General features: G+C 40.4%; 1 protein-coding gene across 1 annotated transcript; it reads left to right on the top strand.

Moving 5' to 3' along the window:
- Positions 1–5,451: 5,451 nt before the first annotated feature.
- plekho2 (pleckstrin homology domain containing, family O member 2) lies at positions 5,452–20,671 on the top strand. The gene is made up of 7 exons (XM_084540827.1): positions 5,452–5,689; positions 13,418–13,567; positions 13,780–13,902; positions 15,663–15,767; positions 15,887–15,985; positions 17,446–17,754; positions 17,860–20,671. Exons 1-7 carry the CDS (start codon positions 5,681–5,683, stop codon positions 19,186–19,188), a joined length of 2,124 nt encoding a protein of 707 aa, XP_084396953.1. The 5' UTR covers positions 5,452–5,680; the 3' UTR covers positions 19,189–20,671.
- Position 20,672: the final 1 nt, after the last annotated feature.

Genomic DNA, 20,672 nt, shown 5'->3' with positions numbered 1-20,672 from the left:
CCATTATTTACAACGCTTACATATCAGATCTTAGTATACAGTCCTGTATCATGTAGAAGCTGTAAAACGGTTTCCACAATCAGATAGTGACTCTCATTCTGGGCAACAAAAAAATAAATAAAAGTAAAGATTTAAAAGAAAAATACTTTACTCCTAGATCTGACAATGCTTTTCTTTCTGTGCTATACTTTAACATTTGGTCTCAGGTCATCCACACTCACACAACCCTGTAGGATGTTTCCCCACAATGTACACGTACTAGTTTAAACTACTTAGTCCAATCTTCAATCTGCTCAATAATAAAGAGTCCATTCCATTTCCTAAAACATGAGTGGTCCTCTTCAGCTGGGACTGAACAGAAAAATAATGTCTTCCTCTGCTATCTTTTCCCCACAGTACCTGTCATTCCCTTTCAACAGCTTCCTTGACTGCAAGAGCTTATATTGATGTCTATGTTCACTCTCTTTAATTATGACTTTGCAGTTGAATGTGCTGTTTCATTTCCCTCAATCCTAGCATGTCCAGGAGCCCAGCAGAGGTTTACCTCCCTAATTTAATGAAAAACAAACAGAATCTTTAATTATCTCAGGTCCAGCTTTCGACTGACCTCCTTTCAAAGCTAGCAGAGCAGCTGCTGAGTCATTGCAAATGAGGAGTTGGCCTGGTCTTCTGTCCAACATATGCCCAAAGAATTGTTAGTAGCTCTGTGGTGAATACTGAGTGTCCATCTGTGACCTACTGACTGATATTTATTCTGGGTTTATTACAGATATTTATTATAAACTATATCCTACTCTGCCACTCTCTGGATCCCCTGTTCTGTTCAGATATTCTTCTATGAGCAGTTAACTGCTCTAGAATCATTTTTTTGTAAAAACATTCAGTTCATGTCCGGATCTTGTGTTAGCCAAAAAGGAACTGAAAAACAGCCTATACTGTTTGCTATATTTTCCTGATGAATTTTCAGTTTTCTTGTCCACTCATTGATACAGTTCTTCAGAAAACTCTGCTCCTTGCAGAAGGCTCTTTGCTGGAAACGAGTTATCAGACCCTTGTATTTTTGCCCAATGCTACAGTCCCAGCTTGATGTACCTTAAATCTTCTTCTTCTTCTGTGCTTGCCTATTTTGTACCTGTACGGCCTATTCTCAAATGTGTGATGATCTTCCTACCTATTCCAGTTCACTTTCCTACACAAATCTCTTTTTGTATATTAGGCTATATAGTACTCCGTTTAAATATAGAAATTTAAAAGTCTATCATCTTGCGCCTTCACACTCCTACCCTCAGGCCGGAGGTACAGGAGTGTGAAATGTAGGACCTCGAAACTGAAGAAGTCCTTCTTCCTCACTGCCATTAGACTCCTAAACAGCTGGTAAGGGTCTAGAATCATAGACTAAAATCATGGACTACTTCATGCCGTATAATGCATTATTCACTTTTTCAGCTTTTGTTTACATTTTTAAGTTCATTGTTTACATTCCCATTTGCACATCAATATTTGCACTAGTTATCTTACATTTATGTATTATATGTATCTTTTATATTCTGTTTCTAACATTTATACTGGCAAAAGAAGAATTTCATTGTACAGGCAAACATGTTTCTATACTGTGCACATGACAATAAGCTCTTTGAATCTTAAAACCTTTCTGGGAGTGAAAAATGAAATAAAGAAAATGAGGAGAAAAGATAGCAAGACTGTAAAGCATATAATGACAATTAATAATGATAATAATAATAATAATAATAAAAAGCCTAATGAATTCTAGCCAAGCCTTAACTATAGGGAGAGGCATTTTAGTAAAAAAACTCAAAATGTTGTGTTAAATTACATAGTCCCTATCAAATTAAATGTGAATAACAAACGACAACAAGGAGAACAGTTAAAAGTTTAATTCTACAATGTGAAAACATTTTAAATAGACCTTAAAAGAGCATAAAGTACCCCCTTCAAATTATAAGTTTAGTATTCCAGTTTTAATTTGAATTTATTTTACTGGGTATGTAATGTACTCTAAAGACACTCTTGCGACAATATATCCTATGTTTCTTTTTTTGGTCATCATATCATAGAGGATAAGTAAGGGATGGTTCAGTGTCACCTGAAGCGCGTCTGAGTAAACTTAATATAAATAAAAAGATCCAATACTCTTTTCCTGATGTATATTTCTTTCTCTATGATACATATTGCTGCAAGTGCATGTCCTGTAGAGCACACCTTTCTGCTGTTCCAATAGCTGGCTAACTTCACTTTATGTTGCATTTATCTTTGCTTTCAACCTCTGCCTCTGCGGAGGATACTGCTCCTAATGATTGGTCTTCCTCCTATAGCCAAGCACCTCAAGGATCAATCTTGCTGTGGTGTACATCAGCTTGTTGGTCATCAAAAACCCAGTGGGCTTTGGAAAACAATGCTAGAGGCCAACTACAAACCAACTGCGCAAGTCACCATCATATCGCAGTCAGCGGCATATACCAAGGAGATGCTCTGTCCATGCTGCTGTTCTGCAGTAGCCTAAGCCCCCTCAATCTGATCATTACAAGGTCTGGGCATAGATTCAGTGGTGTGACCTTCAGCCACCCCCTCTTCATTCTCAAGTGTCAGGAATGAGGAAGACATCTGCTGATCCAGACCACCAGGATCTACAGCAATGACACTGAAATGCCATGTGGACTGGTCGGATGATAAAAACTTAACATCTCATAGCTGAACTATTCCAAGGTGTTTCCTGGGTTTAGTAAATAAAATAGGAGGCGCTAATCAAAGAAGTGTGTTAAAAGACAGCTGGATACCTTTCTATGTGAGTGAGAGGCATATACTGTACTGTAGCACGATTGAGGGGATGTTGTTGCAGCTTAATTGTTGCTAGCAGTGGATACATAGTAGTTCTGGTTTTCTATAGATTTGTCGGGGCACACCCATGATGCAAATGTCCCATTCCACCACCAGACTGATAGATTGGGTTAAGAGTGACTTTGAGTTCAGTGACCTGACAATCATGTTCAAGAAACCAGTTTGAGATTGAAGTGTGTGCATTATCTTGTTGGAGGTAGCCATGAGAATATAGGAACACTGTGGTCATATAGGCATGGTCAGCAACAATAGGTAGACTGTGGCATTTAAACAATATTCATTTGAGACGTTGGGAACTTAGAGGCCCATAGTGTGCCAAAAAATATCCCCCACACCATTACACCACCAACAACAACTTGAACTGTTGAAAAAAAAGTGAGGCACCTAAAATTTCTCACCCTCACATCTAAATGTCACAGCAGAGAGAGACTAATCAGACCAGGCAAATTCTTTTCCCAATCTTCTATTGGAAGCCCTTGTGAATTGAAGCCTCAGTTTCTTGTTCTTAGCTGACAGGAGTGGCATTCTGTGTGGCCTTCTGCTGCTCTAGACCATCTTCTGCAAGGTTTGACGTGAATATGTTAAACAATACATGCCTGTGACTGACAGGAGAGTAATTCAATAACTAAACTGTTGCTCACCTGCAATTCCTGCAAAGAAAGAGCATGCATTTAAACGGGCATACACTTTGAAAAATAACTGAAATGATTAAGGTAGTGCTAGTGTGTTCATAGCACTTTTTTAACGGTTGCAAACAGCATATAGTATTAGTTATACTGGTCATGGTGCACAAGGATAAGAGAGTAGAAAGTGTACAAACCAATATGCACAGTAGAAGAAATCATCAGTATGTGATTTCTAGGAGTCTATGCACGCATCAGAGTGATTCTCCCATGTTTTCAACAGAAATGAAATGTGAGCACCAGCATGACCTTTGTGCTATTCCTGCCTCTATAGAAAGAAAAAGAAAAGAAAGAAAGAAAGCCTTCACTGATATGATACAACGAAACTGCACGACACCCACGGTGCTGTTAAGAATAAAATACAAGCATACATAAAAAAAAACACTCTACAGCATGCACTCGCAAATAATCCTATTCATAGACAAAGATCATAATAAATATAAAATATATTACACAAGAATTTAATATATTCAGGTGGTTTTTATTTTATTTTATTTTTATTTTTTAAGGGCTGGATGGCTATAACAGTTTCTTCTGGGTGCCCTGGAAACTGAAGAATGAAATAAAGCGGTCAATTCACAGCATATTTGCTAGATAGAATACATAGGCTACAGTTCAATTTAATGGTCATAGTAGGCCTATACCTATTTATCAGTGATTTATAAATGATGAATAAAGTTACTAGCTTACTAGTTACTACCTGTCTTAAAAGTGGTCCCATCACCTTCTATGTCCAGGAAAGCATTCAGTTTGACTTTGGCCTAATAGTCTTCTCCAAATTTAAAACAAATCATCTTTAAAACAGTCTGAAATTACAACCACACCCACCAGGAAGTGTAGTAGTGGGTTATATCTACATACCTGTCAAGTATCCCGTTTTGGCCGGGAAAGTCCCGTATTTTACCCTTCTTTCCCGCCGTCCTCCCGTATTAGTATTTTCCCGTAAATCTCCCGTATTTTAACATGCGTTATTAAAAAATAATAATATCCCGGGCCGAGTAAAAAAAATAAAATAAAAATATTCCCAATCTGAGCTCTGTCACTAGCCTCGCGATAACTGCCACCTGCAGTAGCATACTACAGGTACTGTAGATCGCGATGGTAGTGCGGGTAGATCGCGTGCCATTGAATTTTTTTTTATTTTTTTATTTTTTTATGTTAGTCTAAAACATGTATCCATTGCAACTCCAAAACAAACAGCAAGACAAACCTTCATCTTTATTTTTACTTTATAGTTGCAACATGCCCTCAGTTCAGAGGCACACATCCACAGCCACGCAACAACTCCAGACTACCGTCTTTCTTAAAGAGACAGCGCTATTTTTGTAAAGGTGCAGTGCACCAATTTTTCTTGATAAAAATAAAAGGAAAGATGGATAGAGCTTTTAACACTGTAACAACTATTAATATGACAATTAAAAAAAATGTATATATATATATATATATATATATATACGGGTAGATCACTTTGACTTGGTCATTGTAAAAGTAGCTCGCAAGCCAGAAAAATGTGGGCTCCCCTGATATAAGGGATACTGGAGCTTGGTTGGGGTGGTGGGACTGCTTGCGGCGGGCGCCGGAGAATTTCCCTTATTTTTAAATCCAAAACTTGACAGGTATGTATCTATGATATTTAAGTGAGCATAAGATAAAATGGGGTTGAGAGGATCATGTCAAACGCAGTCCTGAAAAAATACCCCTGTCTCTCTCTGTGACTGTCAGGGGATGCTACGGCTGCGCGTTGTCCCCGACTCCCTGAGACAGAAGTCATCCGAACCGTGGCCCCTAAACCCGGCTGATGAGCTGGAGCAGGGAAGCCTCAGACCCAGGCTGCCGGCTGCGTTGCTCCTCCTCGACAGAGCTTTCAATTCAAGAGTGGTGTAAAGGGACTTCAACCGGAAACCAAACTTCGAACTTTTTTTTTTTTTTTTTTCTCTGAGGCTAAAAGAGGGAAACGAAGCGACTCTTGATGACATACATCTACACAGTTCCTTATTTTCTCCATTTACGTGTTGCTGCTGGAAATGTTTCAGCTGCCGACCGACGGGCGACGAGTTAGAGTTTTTTCTGGCGAGAAGAAGAACGACGTCGAGTAATTCTGAGCTAGTCAACAACCATATAACGGATACTGGTCCTTTATCATGGAAGATGTAAGTTGTCACTCCAGTCTAAGCGTCTTCTTGTCTTGTTGTTGTTGTTTTATTTATTTATTTCTTCAACTCTGACAGTTACACCCGTCTTTATCGGGGATGGTCTTAGTTGGGACAGAGTGAATCCACCGTGATGATAGAAACCTCGACAGAGTGAACTCATCTGCAAAGGGCGCGACCAACTTATTAGAGCAAAGCTGACCTAGAAGTAGCACTGCGGAGTCGAAGCGACAGATTTCGGCAGCCCGATGTAAAAGTAAGGAGAGAGAAGTTAGGAGGAGATGGGTGCTGCCTGCTGCACACGGATCCAGTAAACTTTCAAGCGCCTCTCCACCTGTCGATCCGTTTCCCTTAACGTGTGGCTCAGTCCACCAGAAACTTGTGGTTGAACTCCGTTTAAAAATCCTCCATTTTTTCATGTAGTGCTACTCGTTGATGCAAGGACACCCACGTTTCGATTTCGTCAGGACAGTTTTTTGGTCAGTGCGGTGTTCTCTTAAGCCACGTTTTGCGCTAAAAGTGAATTGCATTGCAACAAAAGTGCTGGCTTCTACCGCTGTGAAGGCTCATGGTGGAGGGAGAGCCAGACCAGAGGGAGGCACTGCTCTAGTGGGGGAATCACGTCTGAAGTCTATTATGTTAAGTAAAGAGGAGACTTGGATGGACATTTAGTCAAATCTGTATCTGTGTGAAAGTTTCTCTTCCTATTGTCCTCCGGGGTCAACCCATCTTGAAAGTTTCTACATCGCAGTATTTGATATGAATGTGGTCCACTGCCCATGGATTCTGAAAAGAAGCGTACAGTATATAGTAATCAGTTGAGAAGAAATTGGCCAAAAATTGTTGTTTATAAATGGTCCAACGGACCAGGTCAGTTCTGAGAAACGTTGCATGTTCGAGAGAGACCTTTACTGTTTCAATAACACAAACCTGAATTGTGATTGTTTTGCAGGTTCAGAGAACAGAATGTGTGGCATCTGTTTAATACACCACGTTTGCTGCTAAGCGTTATCATTAGGCATGGACCAGTCTGGTTTTTCACATGTACAGCCAATGATGAGCCACGGGCCTCTGTGAGAATTTGACATTTTGAGGAAGCCACTTTGCTAGAAAAGGGAAGTCAAGCGGAGACGGACTGCTACCTTTCACACAGCAGCATGCCTTCATATGTGTAGTACCCCGCCCTTTGAGTGGAACACTTGTTAAAAGTAGTCAGATCGTCATAATTAAATGCAGTGTTTGTTTTTCACTAGCTCAACTCACCTACTTTTGACTTTAAAAATACGTCCTTCATTCTCACAGGCGTAGTGAAGAAAGCGAGGCACGTAATAGCTGAGACTTGACCAGATTTAAATTAAAAGTTGTGACATGTAGAATCGTTTGATTTGCCGTGAGCAAAGTGACACAAACAAAACAGCTGTTACTCTGTGAAAATGTAACCTCATCTAACAATGTCTCGCACTCATGAAAGTGGCAAAATGTGTGATTGAATAGTGCAGACTGAGTTGTTTGCTTTAAACCTGGAACCATGTAGAAAGTCTGTGATGTGAGAAAAATGATGTCCAGTTTGGCTGGAACTGCTGATGAGTGAGGGAGGCGGCACTGAAATTCTCTGAAAAGGAATCAGTGGATGATACCAGTATTCAGAAATAATAAAGTTGAGTTTTATTTATTCTGCAGTTTATAAACTTGTTGAATGAAGACAGGTCATTAAGGACTATGATGTTGTTGTTACACAAATATGTCTATATGTAATTGAATATTTGAGCAAATGTGGACAATAACTGCAGTGTACAGCCTTTGCAGTTTGGAGAATGTTGAGATGTTTTTGTAAAGGTGAACTGAAACAAGTGTTGTAAATGACTGTAAAGTGTGTTAGTGTAATCACGTAGGCCGCCACTCGACTGGCCATCCGGTGACAAATGTTCCCCCTCCCTCTCGTCATGGTCTTATGGATTTAATTTGTAATTTCCCATTCTCCTCTTCACTCTGCCTCCTTTATCTTTCACCCACAAAAACTCTGTGTCTCAGCTCTGTGAGTCATCCCTTCATATTCATCCCGCTGACCTACGGTGCATAGTGTGACATGTCTGCTTGACTTGTTCGGCGTAGAGGAAACAGACGGACACATTATGTGTTCGGCAGAAAACAATTCACTCTCTCTCACGATGACCCAGCCTCTGCCACATAGTGGATGTGTGTGCCCATCGTCATGCTGGAGCACTGCTGGCAGTTTCTGGGAAAGTGACTTTATGAAAAAGTCCTTTTTGTGAAGGCATGTGAGTTCCTGGGTGTGTGATTGTTTTATACAGACAACAACTACTCAAACAGTGGAAAAATGAGCTTAAAGTTATTTTGGAAGATCTGGTTGATGGTTCTTTCTGTTAGAAGGATTAAACAGAAATTGCCAGGTACAGCTTCTGTTTCCTTATGCGACGCTAAGGTGGGCGTCAACGTCAGGTTGAGATATCCGTACGAAGAGTAAAAGCCTATACTCTAGACCAGCCTGAGCCTAGTGTTGTGTAATGAGCAACGCTAATGAAGAGCAGGAGTAAAAGATAACGAAAGCTAAAAATAACACAATGACGCAACTATCAGTATTATAATTATTATTATTATAATATAATAATCACAGTAATATAATCATGGACTCCAAAATGCTACCCAATTTTAAGTAACCTGATTGTCTACAGTGGAAGTTTAATTTATAACGATCCAAATATTTTATATGGACTCCATATATTTTAAATGCAAAAAAAAACTTGTCTGATAAATGTAGTGCAATGCAAAATTGTACTTTTGAGTAAATGTGCATTCTTCCACTGCCCGTTTTATTAGACTGAATTAAAGAAAACATTTCTTTAGAAATTAAAAAAAATAACTGCCTCCAGTGTTTTCTGGAAAAATGACTGAAAGGCACTATCCGTTACCAAAATAGTGCGCTGTTTGATATGTATGTTTGAAATGACAGCCCAAGAATAGAGGCTGAGAATATCCTATAACAAATAGTTCTGTGTAAATAGTGTTAATCATGATCATTGATTAATCAGTTAATTGTTGCAGCTCTGCACACAGTGGGCGTGAACGAATTTCCCATCAGACTCAGAAGCTATCATGTTTGTTTTTCGTGTGTGCTGAATGAGAAAGTGTTTTTTGTGAGTTTGCCTGTGTCTTTCACACTGCAACACTTTCATGGGTATCACAGCATTTAGAGGCATCGGACATGCCTACCTACTTGATGGACTGTAAAATACAATAACCATTAGTCTCATGTTTCTTTGTTGATTCATATAATTAATATAATGCTTTGGAATGGCACGAGCTATACTGCAGGACTTGGCATTTACTTTCAGACATATGGACAAGTAATTTGTCTCGCTAGTCTAACTTGTCTAGGCACAGATGAGCTTTATAGATTAGTCTCTGCACATCCTGCACATCCTTCTGACATTTAATACTCAATGACAGAGTTATTACTGTGATGATTGTGTACAGGTGCGTGGGATGAATTAAAGTCGAAAATAACCATGACTGTGTGTAACGATCCTACGCAACAGCATTTGGATTTAATGATGATATTGGGAGGGGAAACACGCACTCATTTTGGCAATTGAACGGAAAAACAGAAATTGGGTGCATGCATCTTGATGAAAAGAATGTACGTGCATATTTCTGTCTTTGTGAATCCATCACGGTGTGGTGTGCCCTGAACTGCATACATCTGTGTTTTAATACTGACTGAAACGGTACTTACGTTAGTGTAGACGCAGAGCAAGAACTACTCTCTATACTCTAAAAATGGAAAGGCGATATGTATAATAGTAGCACTTCTTTTTTGTCCTTTAGCCTGACTGTCTTTCATTTCAAGGGCATGGGGACACTGGGCTAGCTGCTAAGCATGTCTCTGTAGAAGATAAAATACATACTGTAGGTGATTGCTTAACGTTCTGTTTCTAAATGTTCCTCTGGGTGTTTCTCACACTTGATTCTTGATTCTTGATAATAGATGGTAAAACTATATCAACTGCAGACCTTAGCCAAACTATAAGTTTGTAATGCTGATAAGATTCAGCTTTTTGTGTTGAGTTAAGTTATTTTCCTGTGAGTTCCATTTAGTTGTTTGTAATATAAATGTATCTAAGGTGAAGGACAGGCAATGAGACTCTATCATTAAAGGAAGAGTGTGGGTGTTCCTGTGCAATGTTACATGTGCATAAATGTTCTGAGGCGGATTGACAGAGCAATAAAAATAGATTTCCTCCATGTTTTGGTATTTGATCTCAAAAAATAGTCACACAGTCACATCAGGTTCCCTTTTTAGGCCTTATAACATGTGAACTCTTACGGTTGAACTCTTACAGTTCTGTGAAAAAGCTTCCCTGTCTTCACTACATACAGCTTTGCTTTGGTGTATTGTATGTGTCTGATTCTGAGAACAGCGGACTACTGAGCATAAAGTGGACAACATTTGCATTTAATGACAGCGACATAATCCTATTTTTAGGACCGACCTGTGGTCTGTGGTGTGGTATGTAGAATATGGGCCTTGTTTTCAGCACAACATAGTGTACATTGCTTTAATTGCCTACAAACATAAAGCAGATCAGCACAATAAACTACAACTGAGCAATGAATTTTCAGATAGTAGTAGTAGTAGTAGTATGGGCAGTTTTATTAGCCCCATAATTATGTTACCTCCATCATTTATTGCAGCAGATTTGACTGGGATCTACATAGAGAAGAGCATTCCAACCATTTTTCACTTGTGTCAGAATCAGAACTTCCTTCCCATACAGGCTTTTTGTGTGGTTTGTATTAGTGGTAATACATTGTGTTTGATTTTAGGATAAGAACAGGCTTGTAACACCAACCGAACAATATATTGGTTCTGCCCCGCTGTCTTCTCCCAGCTTGACTTGTAAGGGGTTAGGGGGGAGTAACATGTGAGCTCCAGTGAGGTTTGTGGTGAGTTAAAGCTGGGCCGGTCAGTGGGAAAATCAATGAATGCCAGATGTTCCCCGAGCTAAAACTTCATCAGAAACATGTGTGCTAAGGTGTTCTCTTCCATAAAGCCCTACACTTTGCTTTCTGCTCCTCTCTTCTTCCATGTCATAGCTTTGCTTTGCATAATATAATTGTTCAGTTGCTTTATATCTCCCCCCCCCCACATCATATTAGCACAGCGGTAGGTGACAGTTGACCCATTTTAATGCTCACCACAGTACCACAGATAAGAGAGCCTATAGATCACACAAGCATCTGTGGACAATTTTAGGTAAAGGCTTTGGTTAGGTTTTTGAGGCCTTAGTGTAGAGCAGACTTCCTGTGAGTCCAAAATTGGAGCCCTGTAACGTACCATTTGATATCACACTGCTGAAGTAGCCGGCTGAGGCTTGAGTAATGGAAACCTCTCACCACTGCTGTGTTGCAATGGTACTGAAGTGTTCCACCTGGCACTAGTGCATTTTTCCTCATTCTTCCATATGAATGGCATGCTAAGGCTTTTCTGGATTGCACAATGAAGAACTAACTCTAGTCGTGCTAGCATTTTATTATGAAGAAATAGCTTTTCATTTGTGTCCTTCTCTAGTCTATGGCAGTCTTTCCTCCCTGTTCGGTGTTCCTATTCTTTGCAGCTATGCCAAGTTGAGACACAGTTGTAGTCACTGTGAAAGTGGATAAACAGAGAAGTAAAAGGTATGAGGCATCCTGACAGCTCGCCTGGTTGACTGGCTGTCCGCTAAACTGAGGACACAGTGCTCACTGCAGTAGTGCAGGTTTGATTGCAGCTTGTGCACTTGTCCTCCCCCCTCTCTCACCCTGTCACTTCCTGCCGCTCTCCACTACTACTTATCAAATAAAACGCCTGCAAAAATAACTTTGAAAGCAAAGAGCGCATCCTGTGAAAGCTCATCCAGCAGATATGAGTTTTGCAGACACCTGTACTTGTTGGAGATTTAGTCATTGCGAAAAACTCGTGTCATGATCTGCGAAGTTGTTACTCCCATAGTGTGTGTATACTTTGTGTGGTCATACTGCATGGTGGTCAACAGCAGTGGCGTAGTTCGCTTGGATTCACATCAGTCACAAAGGTGACTCAGTTTGAGTGGAACAAGCATCAAAATGCCCAGTGGAACTTCAGAAGACCCCTTGTATTGTTTGTGAAGTAACTAATACAACTGTCAAATAAAAGTAATGCTCTAAAATCTTGACGTGAATTCCACAATATAAGAGCACTAAAGTCGTAAGTTCCTCAAAATTGTCCTTGAACAACAAAACTAGATAGTGACATTACAGGAAAGCAGAATTAAAGCAGCTGATGCAGAGGAGTGACTGGAGAACTAACTGTTTGAAGTGAACTGTATCTTATATCTGCTTCCATTCCTAAAACACACTGATGTTATGTGTGACTGCAGCAGCCTGTACCTTTTTCACTATGTTTCGGTTCCCTTGTATGCTGTTTACTGTTTCATTAATAGTGGCAGTGTCAGGTGATGTTTTCATTCCTATATGAGAGTAGAGTGCCCTTTAGGCTACTATGTGATCAGTAGTGACTTGGTGTCACTCAACGCCCATCTGTACAGAAATAGTGATGGAACAAAACATGAAATGGTATATGGCACTTCTACCCATTCGCTCACACCAGCACACACGCATAACGTCTTGCTCAAGCTCCCACGATGGAGACATATCTACTCAGCCTCAGCAATGAAAAAAACATGTCTTATGGGTTTTATTTGGGAGTAGTTGGGGGCAGGGCTTTGTAAATGAAAAGCAGCTTCTGCTTAAAATCAGGAAATGATTGTTCACACTTCCCCAGACCCTTAAAGATAATATGATTTCATTTTGAACATGAAAACATTCATTAGATTCTGTCAAAACATGTAGGTATCAAAACAGGAAGAAATCATTATTAAGAGTTGATTTCCTATTGGTAGTTTGCTGACATTTACATGATCGACACCGTGTCGCAGAGATACTTGCTTAAATGTCATCGGATTTATCCCCTGCAACAAGCAGTTACATTTGTCACTGCTGTCAGTGCGTGAGCAAGATCAGCAAACTAAGTGGGTACTTCTTAGGGACCCAGATAGTATTTTAGTCTATGTTTTGATCAAAGGATATTCCTAAATACATTTTGGGAAATCAGTAGGGGTCCAACTGCGATTTCTTAGAGGCTTTCTAACACACACACACACACACACACACAAAAAAAAAAAAACGTTAAGACTGTTTTATCACATTGGCACATGCATGCTCCTGGACTAGACAGATAGATCGATAGATAGATAGATAGATAGATAGCCTAATGGCCCTGTTGCCATCTCAGTAGACATGCTGAATGAAGACACAGTTCACAGTTGCGGGCCAAGGGGATGTTGATGTAATGTAACCTGAACCTAGAGTCTTGGTTTGCTGAATGTTACGCGACCATCTCCGGGACCACAACACTTTATTTTATTATGTGGTAAATTCAGTAGCCATGACATATTCAGTCCTCTGTCTCTGTGTGCTGTGCGCTTTTAAGATACAGGACATTCCTTTTAGCTCTTAATGATATTGCTGCAGAACATTACCAGTTCAGTGGCTCAGTCTTGTTCTTTTACAGGTCCAATAAGTGCATCTATTTAGTAACGCTGACAAATGAAAGTGACAATATCATAACCATCTGCACTCTGCTAGCAGGCTGTGTTTTGAGTGTAACTTCCTTCCTCTGTATCACTGCAGGGTGTGAAAGAGGACCCAGCCCAGCATAAAGAGCCAAAGTTCCTGGGTAAGGCTGGCTGGGTGAAGAAGGCCCCTGGCAGACTTTTGGCAAGCTACAAAGACCGCTACATTCGTGTGGAGAAGACAGAGATCGTGGTGTATGAAAATGAGGTACACTGTGCATTTCTGACTAGGTTTATGTCAACACTGACATGGAACTCTTACAGTGTTATTTCCTATTATGCTTCCATGAAACCACAGAAGGCTTTTCACAGAAGGCTTTTCTATATATATACATATAATACAGTGTTCTCTCCTCCAAGATTTGTTAACATGATTAAAAGCTAAGATGATGTCAGCTTTATCATTTAATTGTGTTGCAGGACCTGGAGAACTGCTTGGAGAGGGTTGACCTGGAAAACTACGATAAATGTCACGAACTAAAGAGTCCATTCAAGAAGAAGCACAGATTGGTATTAATACGATCAGCCAAGTCTGGAAATAAGGTGGGCTGCTAGTAGAACTTGCATAAATTTAAAATACAACATGCTGTTTGAGAGGATGCTGCTCACATGTAAACGATATGAGGTTGCATATTTGAAACGTTTGAGGAATTAATTGGCCCTATGTGAGATTACTGATTGTTGCTCTATTTACGGGAAGCATGTAGCTGTGTTATGTGAACGCGAAATAAGTATGATAGATCAGGCAGAAAAAGTAGGCAAATCAGTCATGTTTAACAAATTGGTTCCCATCAGTTGTTCTATGCTGATCCCAGCAGAGCTGAGGGCGTTTAGCAAGCCAAATACTGATCATGACATTTATGCTGTATATATGTTCACCGATCAGCTACAGCATTAAAACCACTGACAGAAGAAGTGAATACCATTGACCATCTTGTGACAACACAGTGTTCTGCTGGGAAACTTTTGGAGCTGGCATTTATGTGGATGTTACTTAGACATGTACCACCCACCTAGACCAGACCAGGCACCCCAACCCCATAGCAATGACACAGACACACACACAAAAACGGTTTAGGAACAATTCAAAGAACATGAAGAACAGCACAAGGTGTTGACCTGGCCTCCAAATTCCCTAGATCCCAAACTGATCAAGTATCTGTGGGATGATCCACGGAGGCCCCTCCCCTCAACCCATAGGACCCAAAGGCCTACACAATGTTAGGAAGGTGGTCATAATGCTAGGCCTGATCAGTATGTATATAATAGGAAATGAGAATTGTCCCGCAACTACTGTTTCAGACTGGTTCAGGTTTCACTCTCGCTCTTGTTTTCATTTTCATCTGCTTTTATTACAGTCCTCCAATAAAACCACCATACGCTACCAGCCCAGCAGCAACACACCCATAGTTACAGACACAATTACACACACAGTTACATTCTGGTGAGCACATTTGGAAGTTCTACTAGCTCTACAGAAGAGTCAGATTTGGTCAAAAAAGAGCTGAAAAGAGAGTGAATACTGGACTTAAAAAATATGCACCTCCACACTCACATTCCTACTGGTTTGCAAATGGAAGGGCACCTCAGTTACGAGTTAGCTGATCATGATAAAATGGATTCTTGTAAGTAATGCAAGAAGAGCTGTCAAAGTCGGTTTCAATCAGATGTTCCTGCACACGTAGCCTGCAAATTACAGCGCTAGCACAACAAATGAATTGGACTGTTTCTAAATACAGTGTTGCTATGGTTACAACTGGCAGTCTTTCAAAACAGTTTTGGTTTCTGTTACCTTTTTTATTTTCTGAATATAAAGAAATAAAAAAGGGATAACTTTGCGAGTTGAAATACCACCGTTCACCGTTTGCAAACAGTGCTTTATTTGTTAAATTATTAGATTCTGAATCTGCTGGTAGTTAGTTCTCCCTGGTGCTGTGAATGAACTGAAGGCACTTGGCTGCCTCTCCCTTTCTCCGGGGTAACCCTGTTCAGCCCTGGCTATGCGTGGCTAAATGATTCTAAAAAGACTTTCTGAAAGCAGCACAGCAGAAGCAGTGGCTACCGCACCACAGCTTACTTACTTAATACAGAACAGGGGAAGAGGTTCTCATGTGAAGAAAACACTGCACTAAAATATCTTCTACTCTTCTGTGTAGTCACCTTTATTTTTAGTCAGTCATAAAGTAATATATTCTGCTTCAGAAAAATGTACATTAAATACTTTCCTAAAATGCTCACAGATGTTAGTTGTTATCAGTAAACTTATTTTAGAATGACTGTTGTCTGCTTTGTGTGAGTGTCAGGTCCATGATGTGAAGTTCCAGGCTCCAAATCCAGAGGAGAAGGAGGCCTGGATTAAAGCCCTAAGCGATGGCATTTGTCGAGCAAAGAATAAAATCTTTGATGAGGTAAACATCTGCGTGATTCATAGTCATAAATGTCTTTTTATTTCAGTCAGTGTCATCTTTACTGAGCTTTTATACAAACTTGCTTTTTTGAAAGGTGAAATGACTTCATGTTTTCACAGGTGAAGATTGATGAAAGCAGTAATTTAGAGCATGTTACTCGATCAAGGCCAAAGGGGAACCGTAACCGTAGGCCACCGACCAGGATACACATGAAAGAGGTTTGTGCTTATGTCTGAATGTGGGAGTGCATTCATTATATGGCTCACAGACACTTGGTGGTTAGCTCCACTGCCACTGTGACTAGGTGTAAATTCAAATTCTATCACAAGCACACTCAGTAGAATCAGTCTTGTCATTAACTGAACGCTGTCAAGTTAACACAATAATAACGTAGTAGTTTGTGAAAACAGGAAGCAATGCAGCAGTAACATTGTAAATGGCAACAAACCTCCTTGAACAGAAATGGATAAAGAAAAGGGTGTTTTGAAAGGCAAGTTCACCTCAAATGGTTCTCTTGACAAGACCACAGTTTTTGTTGATGTAAACTGAATGCCACCAGAGTACATCGAGTCTCAAATTCCACTCGTTAGCCAAGCAAAGAGCTGATACAGAGAGCCCGTCTCCCTTCTACAAAGGCCGACCCCACTGGATAGTTTGCAACGTTGACACAACGTTATTTGAGCATGTAGTACCTTTAAGGTTATTCTGGAGCATATTCTGGAAGGTACTGGTCATTTTGTTGGATTGTTGCTATAATAATAACATTCAACCAATTGTCCACACCTGTGTTCGGTTAAGGTGCAATTATAAAATATAACAAATGTGCATTTAATATGTGATCAATAATGCATTAATTGCGAAGTATTATTGAATTGATGTACAGTATATCTAATAATAGTACACTGCCTGGTCAAAAATAAGTCGCCACCTGGATTTTACTAAGCAAATAGGTACGAGCTTCCTGTTGGATAATTACTGCATGGGTGATTATCTTTCAGCTGTCAACAACTTATTTTTAACCCCAACTGATGCAATGAGTAGCTTCTCATTTCTTAAACAACCAGTTGAAAGACACATCCTGTGGTTGTGGAAAATATGTTAGTCTGTTTGAGAAGAGTCAAATCACTGGCATGCATCAAGCAGAGAAAACATCTAAGGAGATTGTAGAAACGGAACTGTCACATTATTAAACCTGGAAGGATAGTGAGGAACCAGGAAGTCTTCCAGGAAGAAATGTTGTCGGAAAAAAATCCTGATTGTGATCGCCGATCACTTAAACGTTTGGTGAAATCAGATCGAAAAAAAACAACAGTAGAACTCAGGGCAATGTTAAATAGTGACAGTAAGAGCATTTCCACACGTACAATGTGAAGGGAGCTCAAGGGATTGGGACTGAACAGCTGTGTAGCCTTAAGAAAACTGCTTATCAGTGAGACTAACAGGAAAAAATGCAACACTGTATGGAAATAAATCTTGTGACATTGCAGAAGCTTATCGAAACAATGCCACAGTGAATGCGTGGTGTAATCAAAGCTAAAGGATGACACGACGGAATATTAGAGTGTGTGATCTTTTTTTATTGGTGGCAACTTCTTTTTTGGCCAGACAGTGTATGTACATATACACTATAACTTGTGAAGTATTCATTATCTTTATGTGTATATCTTTTGGCCTCTAGGTAGCCGGTGTGTCTTCTGAGGGTATCCTGCGCTTGGATCTTGATCTTGAGGCTGCTGTAATGCCTAATGGTGCCACTGATGGCACTCAAACCCTCAAAGAGGACGCCACAGTTCCAAAAGCACAGTCCAGTACCAGTGAACCTGCAGAGAAAAAATTAGAGTTGATTGCTGAGGAGAAGGCTGAGACTGAGCCAGAGATCAGCACTCAGAAAAAGGTCATCAAACCTCCCATGCCACCTAACAAAGGGGCCAAATCCAGTCCACCACCTGAAGAACCTCCTGACAATGTCGATGTTCCAGAGAAAAAGGTTAGTAAAATGAGCGAACATACAACCATCACAATTATGCAGTCCAGAAATATTTGTCTTTCTGTTTAGATGTCAGTCTATAAATTATGATTTTATGTTTTTAAGGTCTTGAAGCCACCTATGCCTCCATCTAAAGAAGTCAAGCCCAGTCTCTCACCTGCTGAAGAAACTACTGAGAAGGCGGAACCTGAGACGGCGTCTGAAATGAGTCCCAATGCCAAGAAAAAGACAGGTCCTCCACCAACTCCTCCAAGTAAACCTTCTAGCGGCTCCACAGCAGAAGCCTCACAGTCCAAGCCAAACCCCCATCCGCCCGCCCCTCCATCCAAAGAGAAGAAGCCCACCCATCCAGACCAACAGGTTCAAGACACAGCCAATGAGAATACGAAAAAGGAAGACAAGAATAGGAAGGAAAGCAAGGGAATAGCTTGGGAAACAGCTGAAGCAGATCAATCGCTTTCTAGAGAAGCTCTTTCTGGTGTCAGAGATGAGGGATCTGAGAGTCCCAGTACGGAGGGAGAGGCTTCTAAAGACAAATCAGGGGAGACAGTAAGCAGTGAAATAAAGACATTCGACAGTGAGCCACATATATCCACAGAGCCACTGAGAAAAAGCCCCAGTCCTCTTACGGACTTCAAGGAAAAGCCTGAGAGCATTGTTGAGCCTGACACGCAGCACATTGAAACCTGCTCAGCTATAAGTCAACCTAGTAAGGAACCAGACTCTGCTGCCTCAGATAGCTCAGCCGGTTCTCTTGAGACAGAAGAGGCTCTCCCCAAGAGTGAAGTCTGTTCTCTGAATGAACCACTCACTGACAGCCTCAACTCAAGTCCACTGCTCTGTCACTTGTCTGGGGAAAAGAAAAAAAAGGCAGAGGAAAAATCTGTAGACAGTGGTCAGCACTCAGATGACGAGAGCTCTGGGAGTGAAGACACACTGGCAACTTCCACAGCTGCACTCAGGGGAAGCCACGCTGGTCTGGATGTGCTGGACACCAGTGAGGACATTCAGACGTCAGTCAATACAAGGATGCCGCAGGCCGTAACCAAACTGCAGGTTAGCCCGAAGATCGCTCCTTCTTTGCAGTCACTGCCCATCGTTCCTCTCAAACCCTCAGCCAAGGTTAGATCAGCCTCTATTGGAGATTTGCTTTCTGAGTCTCCCGCCAAACCACCTGGCAAACCTAGGCCTCGAAGCGCCAGACCTCCTAGTGATGTTACCACGAAACTTGAGACTGAAGTGGCTCTGGAGATAGAAAAGACGAGTGAGCTCCAGAGCAGAGTGTCCCAGGCGCGGGGGGAATGTGAAGGGGGTGACACGACAGAGGATCTGCTTGCTAAAGCCATGGAGAAGCTGAAGAAGGCCGACCATGTCCTCAGGGAAGTCAAGAAACTGAAACTGGCAAACAACCCAAGCAAAAGGAAGAGCTGGTGAATGTAAGCATGGCAGATTGATTGATTTGACCCATTGTTCAGTCTCTTAAGCTTAAAAGGGCCTGTCAGTCTTTGGATTTTTCCACATACAGTTGGTATGATGCTGGAGGGAGAGTTACATTCAGTGTAGAAGGATGGAAAGGTGTCAGAAAGGCCTATTCATGACTTAGTTAATAAGAATTAAAGGTACTTTACAGTCAACAGTAGAAACGAGAGCCTGAGTGAATTAGTCTTCTTCTGTCTGAAACCACAGACCTGATCGTTTAAAAAGATTTTTCCAGCTGTAAATTGTGAAATTTATATCACCATTGTAAAGTCAATGTGTAGAGAGATATTCCACTCTGTAGGGGTTTCTTTACGTTACTTGAAACCTTGAGAATTAATAATTACCTAATAAATCTATATTGTAAATACATTTAAAAGATAGATAGATAGACAGATAGATAGATAGATACATACTTTATTGATCCTGTGGGAAACTCAGTATTCAGTAGCAAGCCTTGCATAGAAAGTATTAAAAAGTTAAAAATACAGAGAAAAAGTATAAAGGAAAAATAACTAAAATGTGCTGAGAGGGAATTTATACTGGACTTTATTTTACTGCAGCATATGTACTGTATATCGACCATTCAGATTGCTCAGATTACATTTTTTATTTTTTTTTTAACTTGTGATATTTTTTCATACTGATATTGTACATTGCCCAGAATAAAGTGCTTGTAGCAGCTGTCACTAACACCTCTTACAATTCACTTTTACATGACATTAGTGGCATTCCTTGCAGTCGGAATCATACTCATACATGAAGATTTTCTTCTTTTTTTATTCAGCGCTTTTTTAACAGATTTGATGGCGGTTTTGTCTGTGGACTCGAGTATGTAAGAGTATTTTCTAAGCGTAGATGCACTTTTGTATTTGATCGAATTTGCCATTGTCCAAATAAACAAAGGGAACAATTTGCATTTTGCATTTTTTGTGTCTTTAATACAGTTGTAGCTCTTGCATCTCAAATATTTATTTAACAAGATTGCTTTGTTGATTGTGCTGCTGTTTGCGTTATGTTGTTGCATGAACTTGCTATGCGCTGTTACGTTCTGTTAGTTTTTGTTGTGTGTTCTTTTTTTGCACTCTAAGCTGCTCCTGCTGTCCCTATTAACAGTGTGAGCATTACCTCCCTTCATGCTCAATTTGTTACTTTTATGTTTAGAGTTTTTACTACCCTTGACTGTGCTTACTTTAAAAATTAAGCTCTCATCTCGTCCTTGCTGTCCTCGTGAACTTGAGAGTCATCCCACTTTATTCTGTTGTACAGCCTGCAATGACAATAAAATGTCTCATGTTTTGACTAACCTCAAGAAATTTTGATTTGTAGCACAGAGAATCATTCTGAAATTTCAGGCATTGACTGTCTCGTGATCCTAGATTGTGCCAACCTAAGTACTCGTCAGTGGGACAGTTGAGAAGTGTCTCAGATTTCAGTAGTCA

The sequence above is a fragment of the Chelon labrosus genome (assembly GCF_963514085.1).
Source record: "Chelon labrosus genome assembly, chromosome: 3".
In the NCBI taxonomy this organism is placed as follows: domain Eukaryota; kingdom Metazoa; phylum Chordata; class Actinopteri; order Mugiliformes; family Mugilidae; genus Chelon; species Chelon labrosus.
The sequence above is the reverse complement of the archived record's forward strand: the minus strand, read 5'-3'. Positions and strand labels throughout refer to the sequence as shown.

Bases quoted from the DNA above. Each gene is read 5' to 3' on its own strand.
- plekho2 (XM_084540827.1), top strand. The intron at 13,903-15,662 runs GTGGGCTGCTAG...TGTGAGTGTCAG, and splicing joins CAGCCAAGTCTGGAAATAAG to GTCCATGATGTGAAGTTCCA. The intron at 15,986-17,445 runs GTTTGTGCTTAT...TTTGGCCTCTAG, and splicing joins CCAGGATACACATGAAAGAG to GTAGCCGGTGTGTCTTCTGA.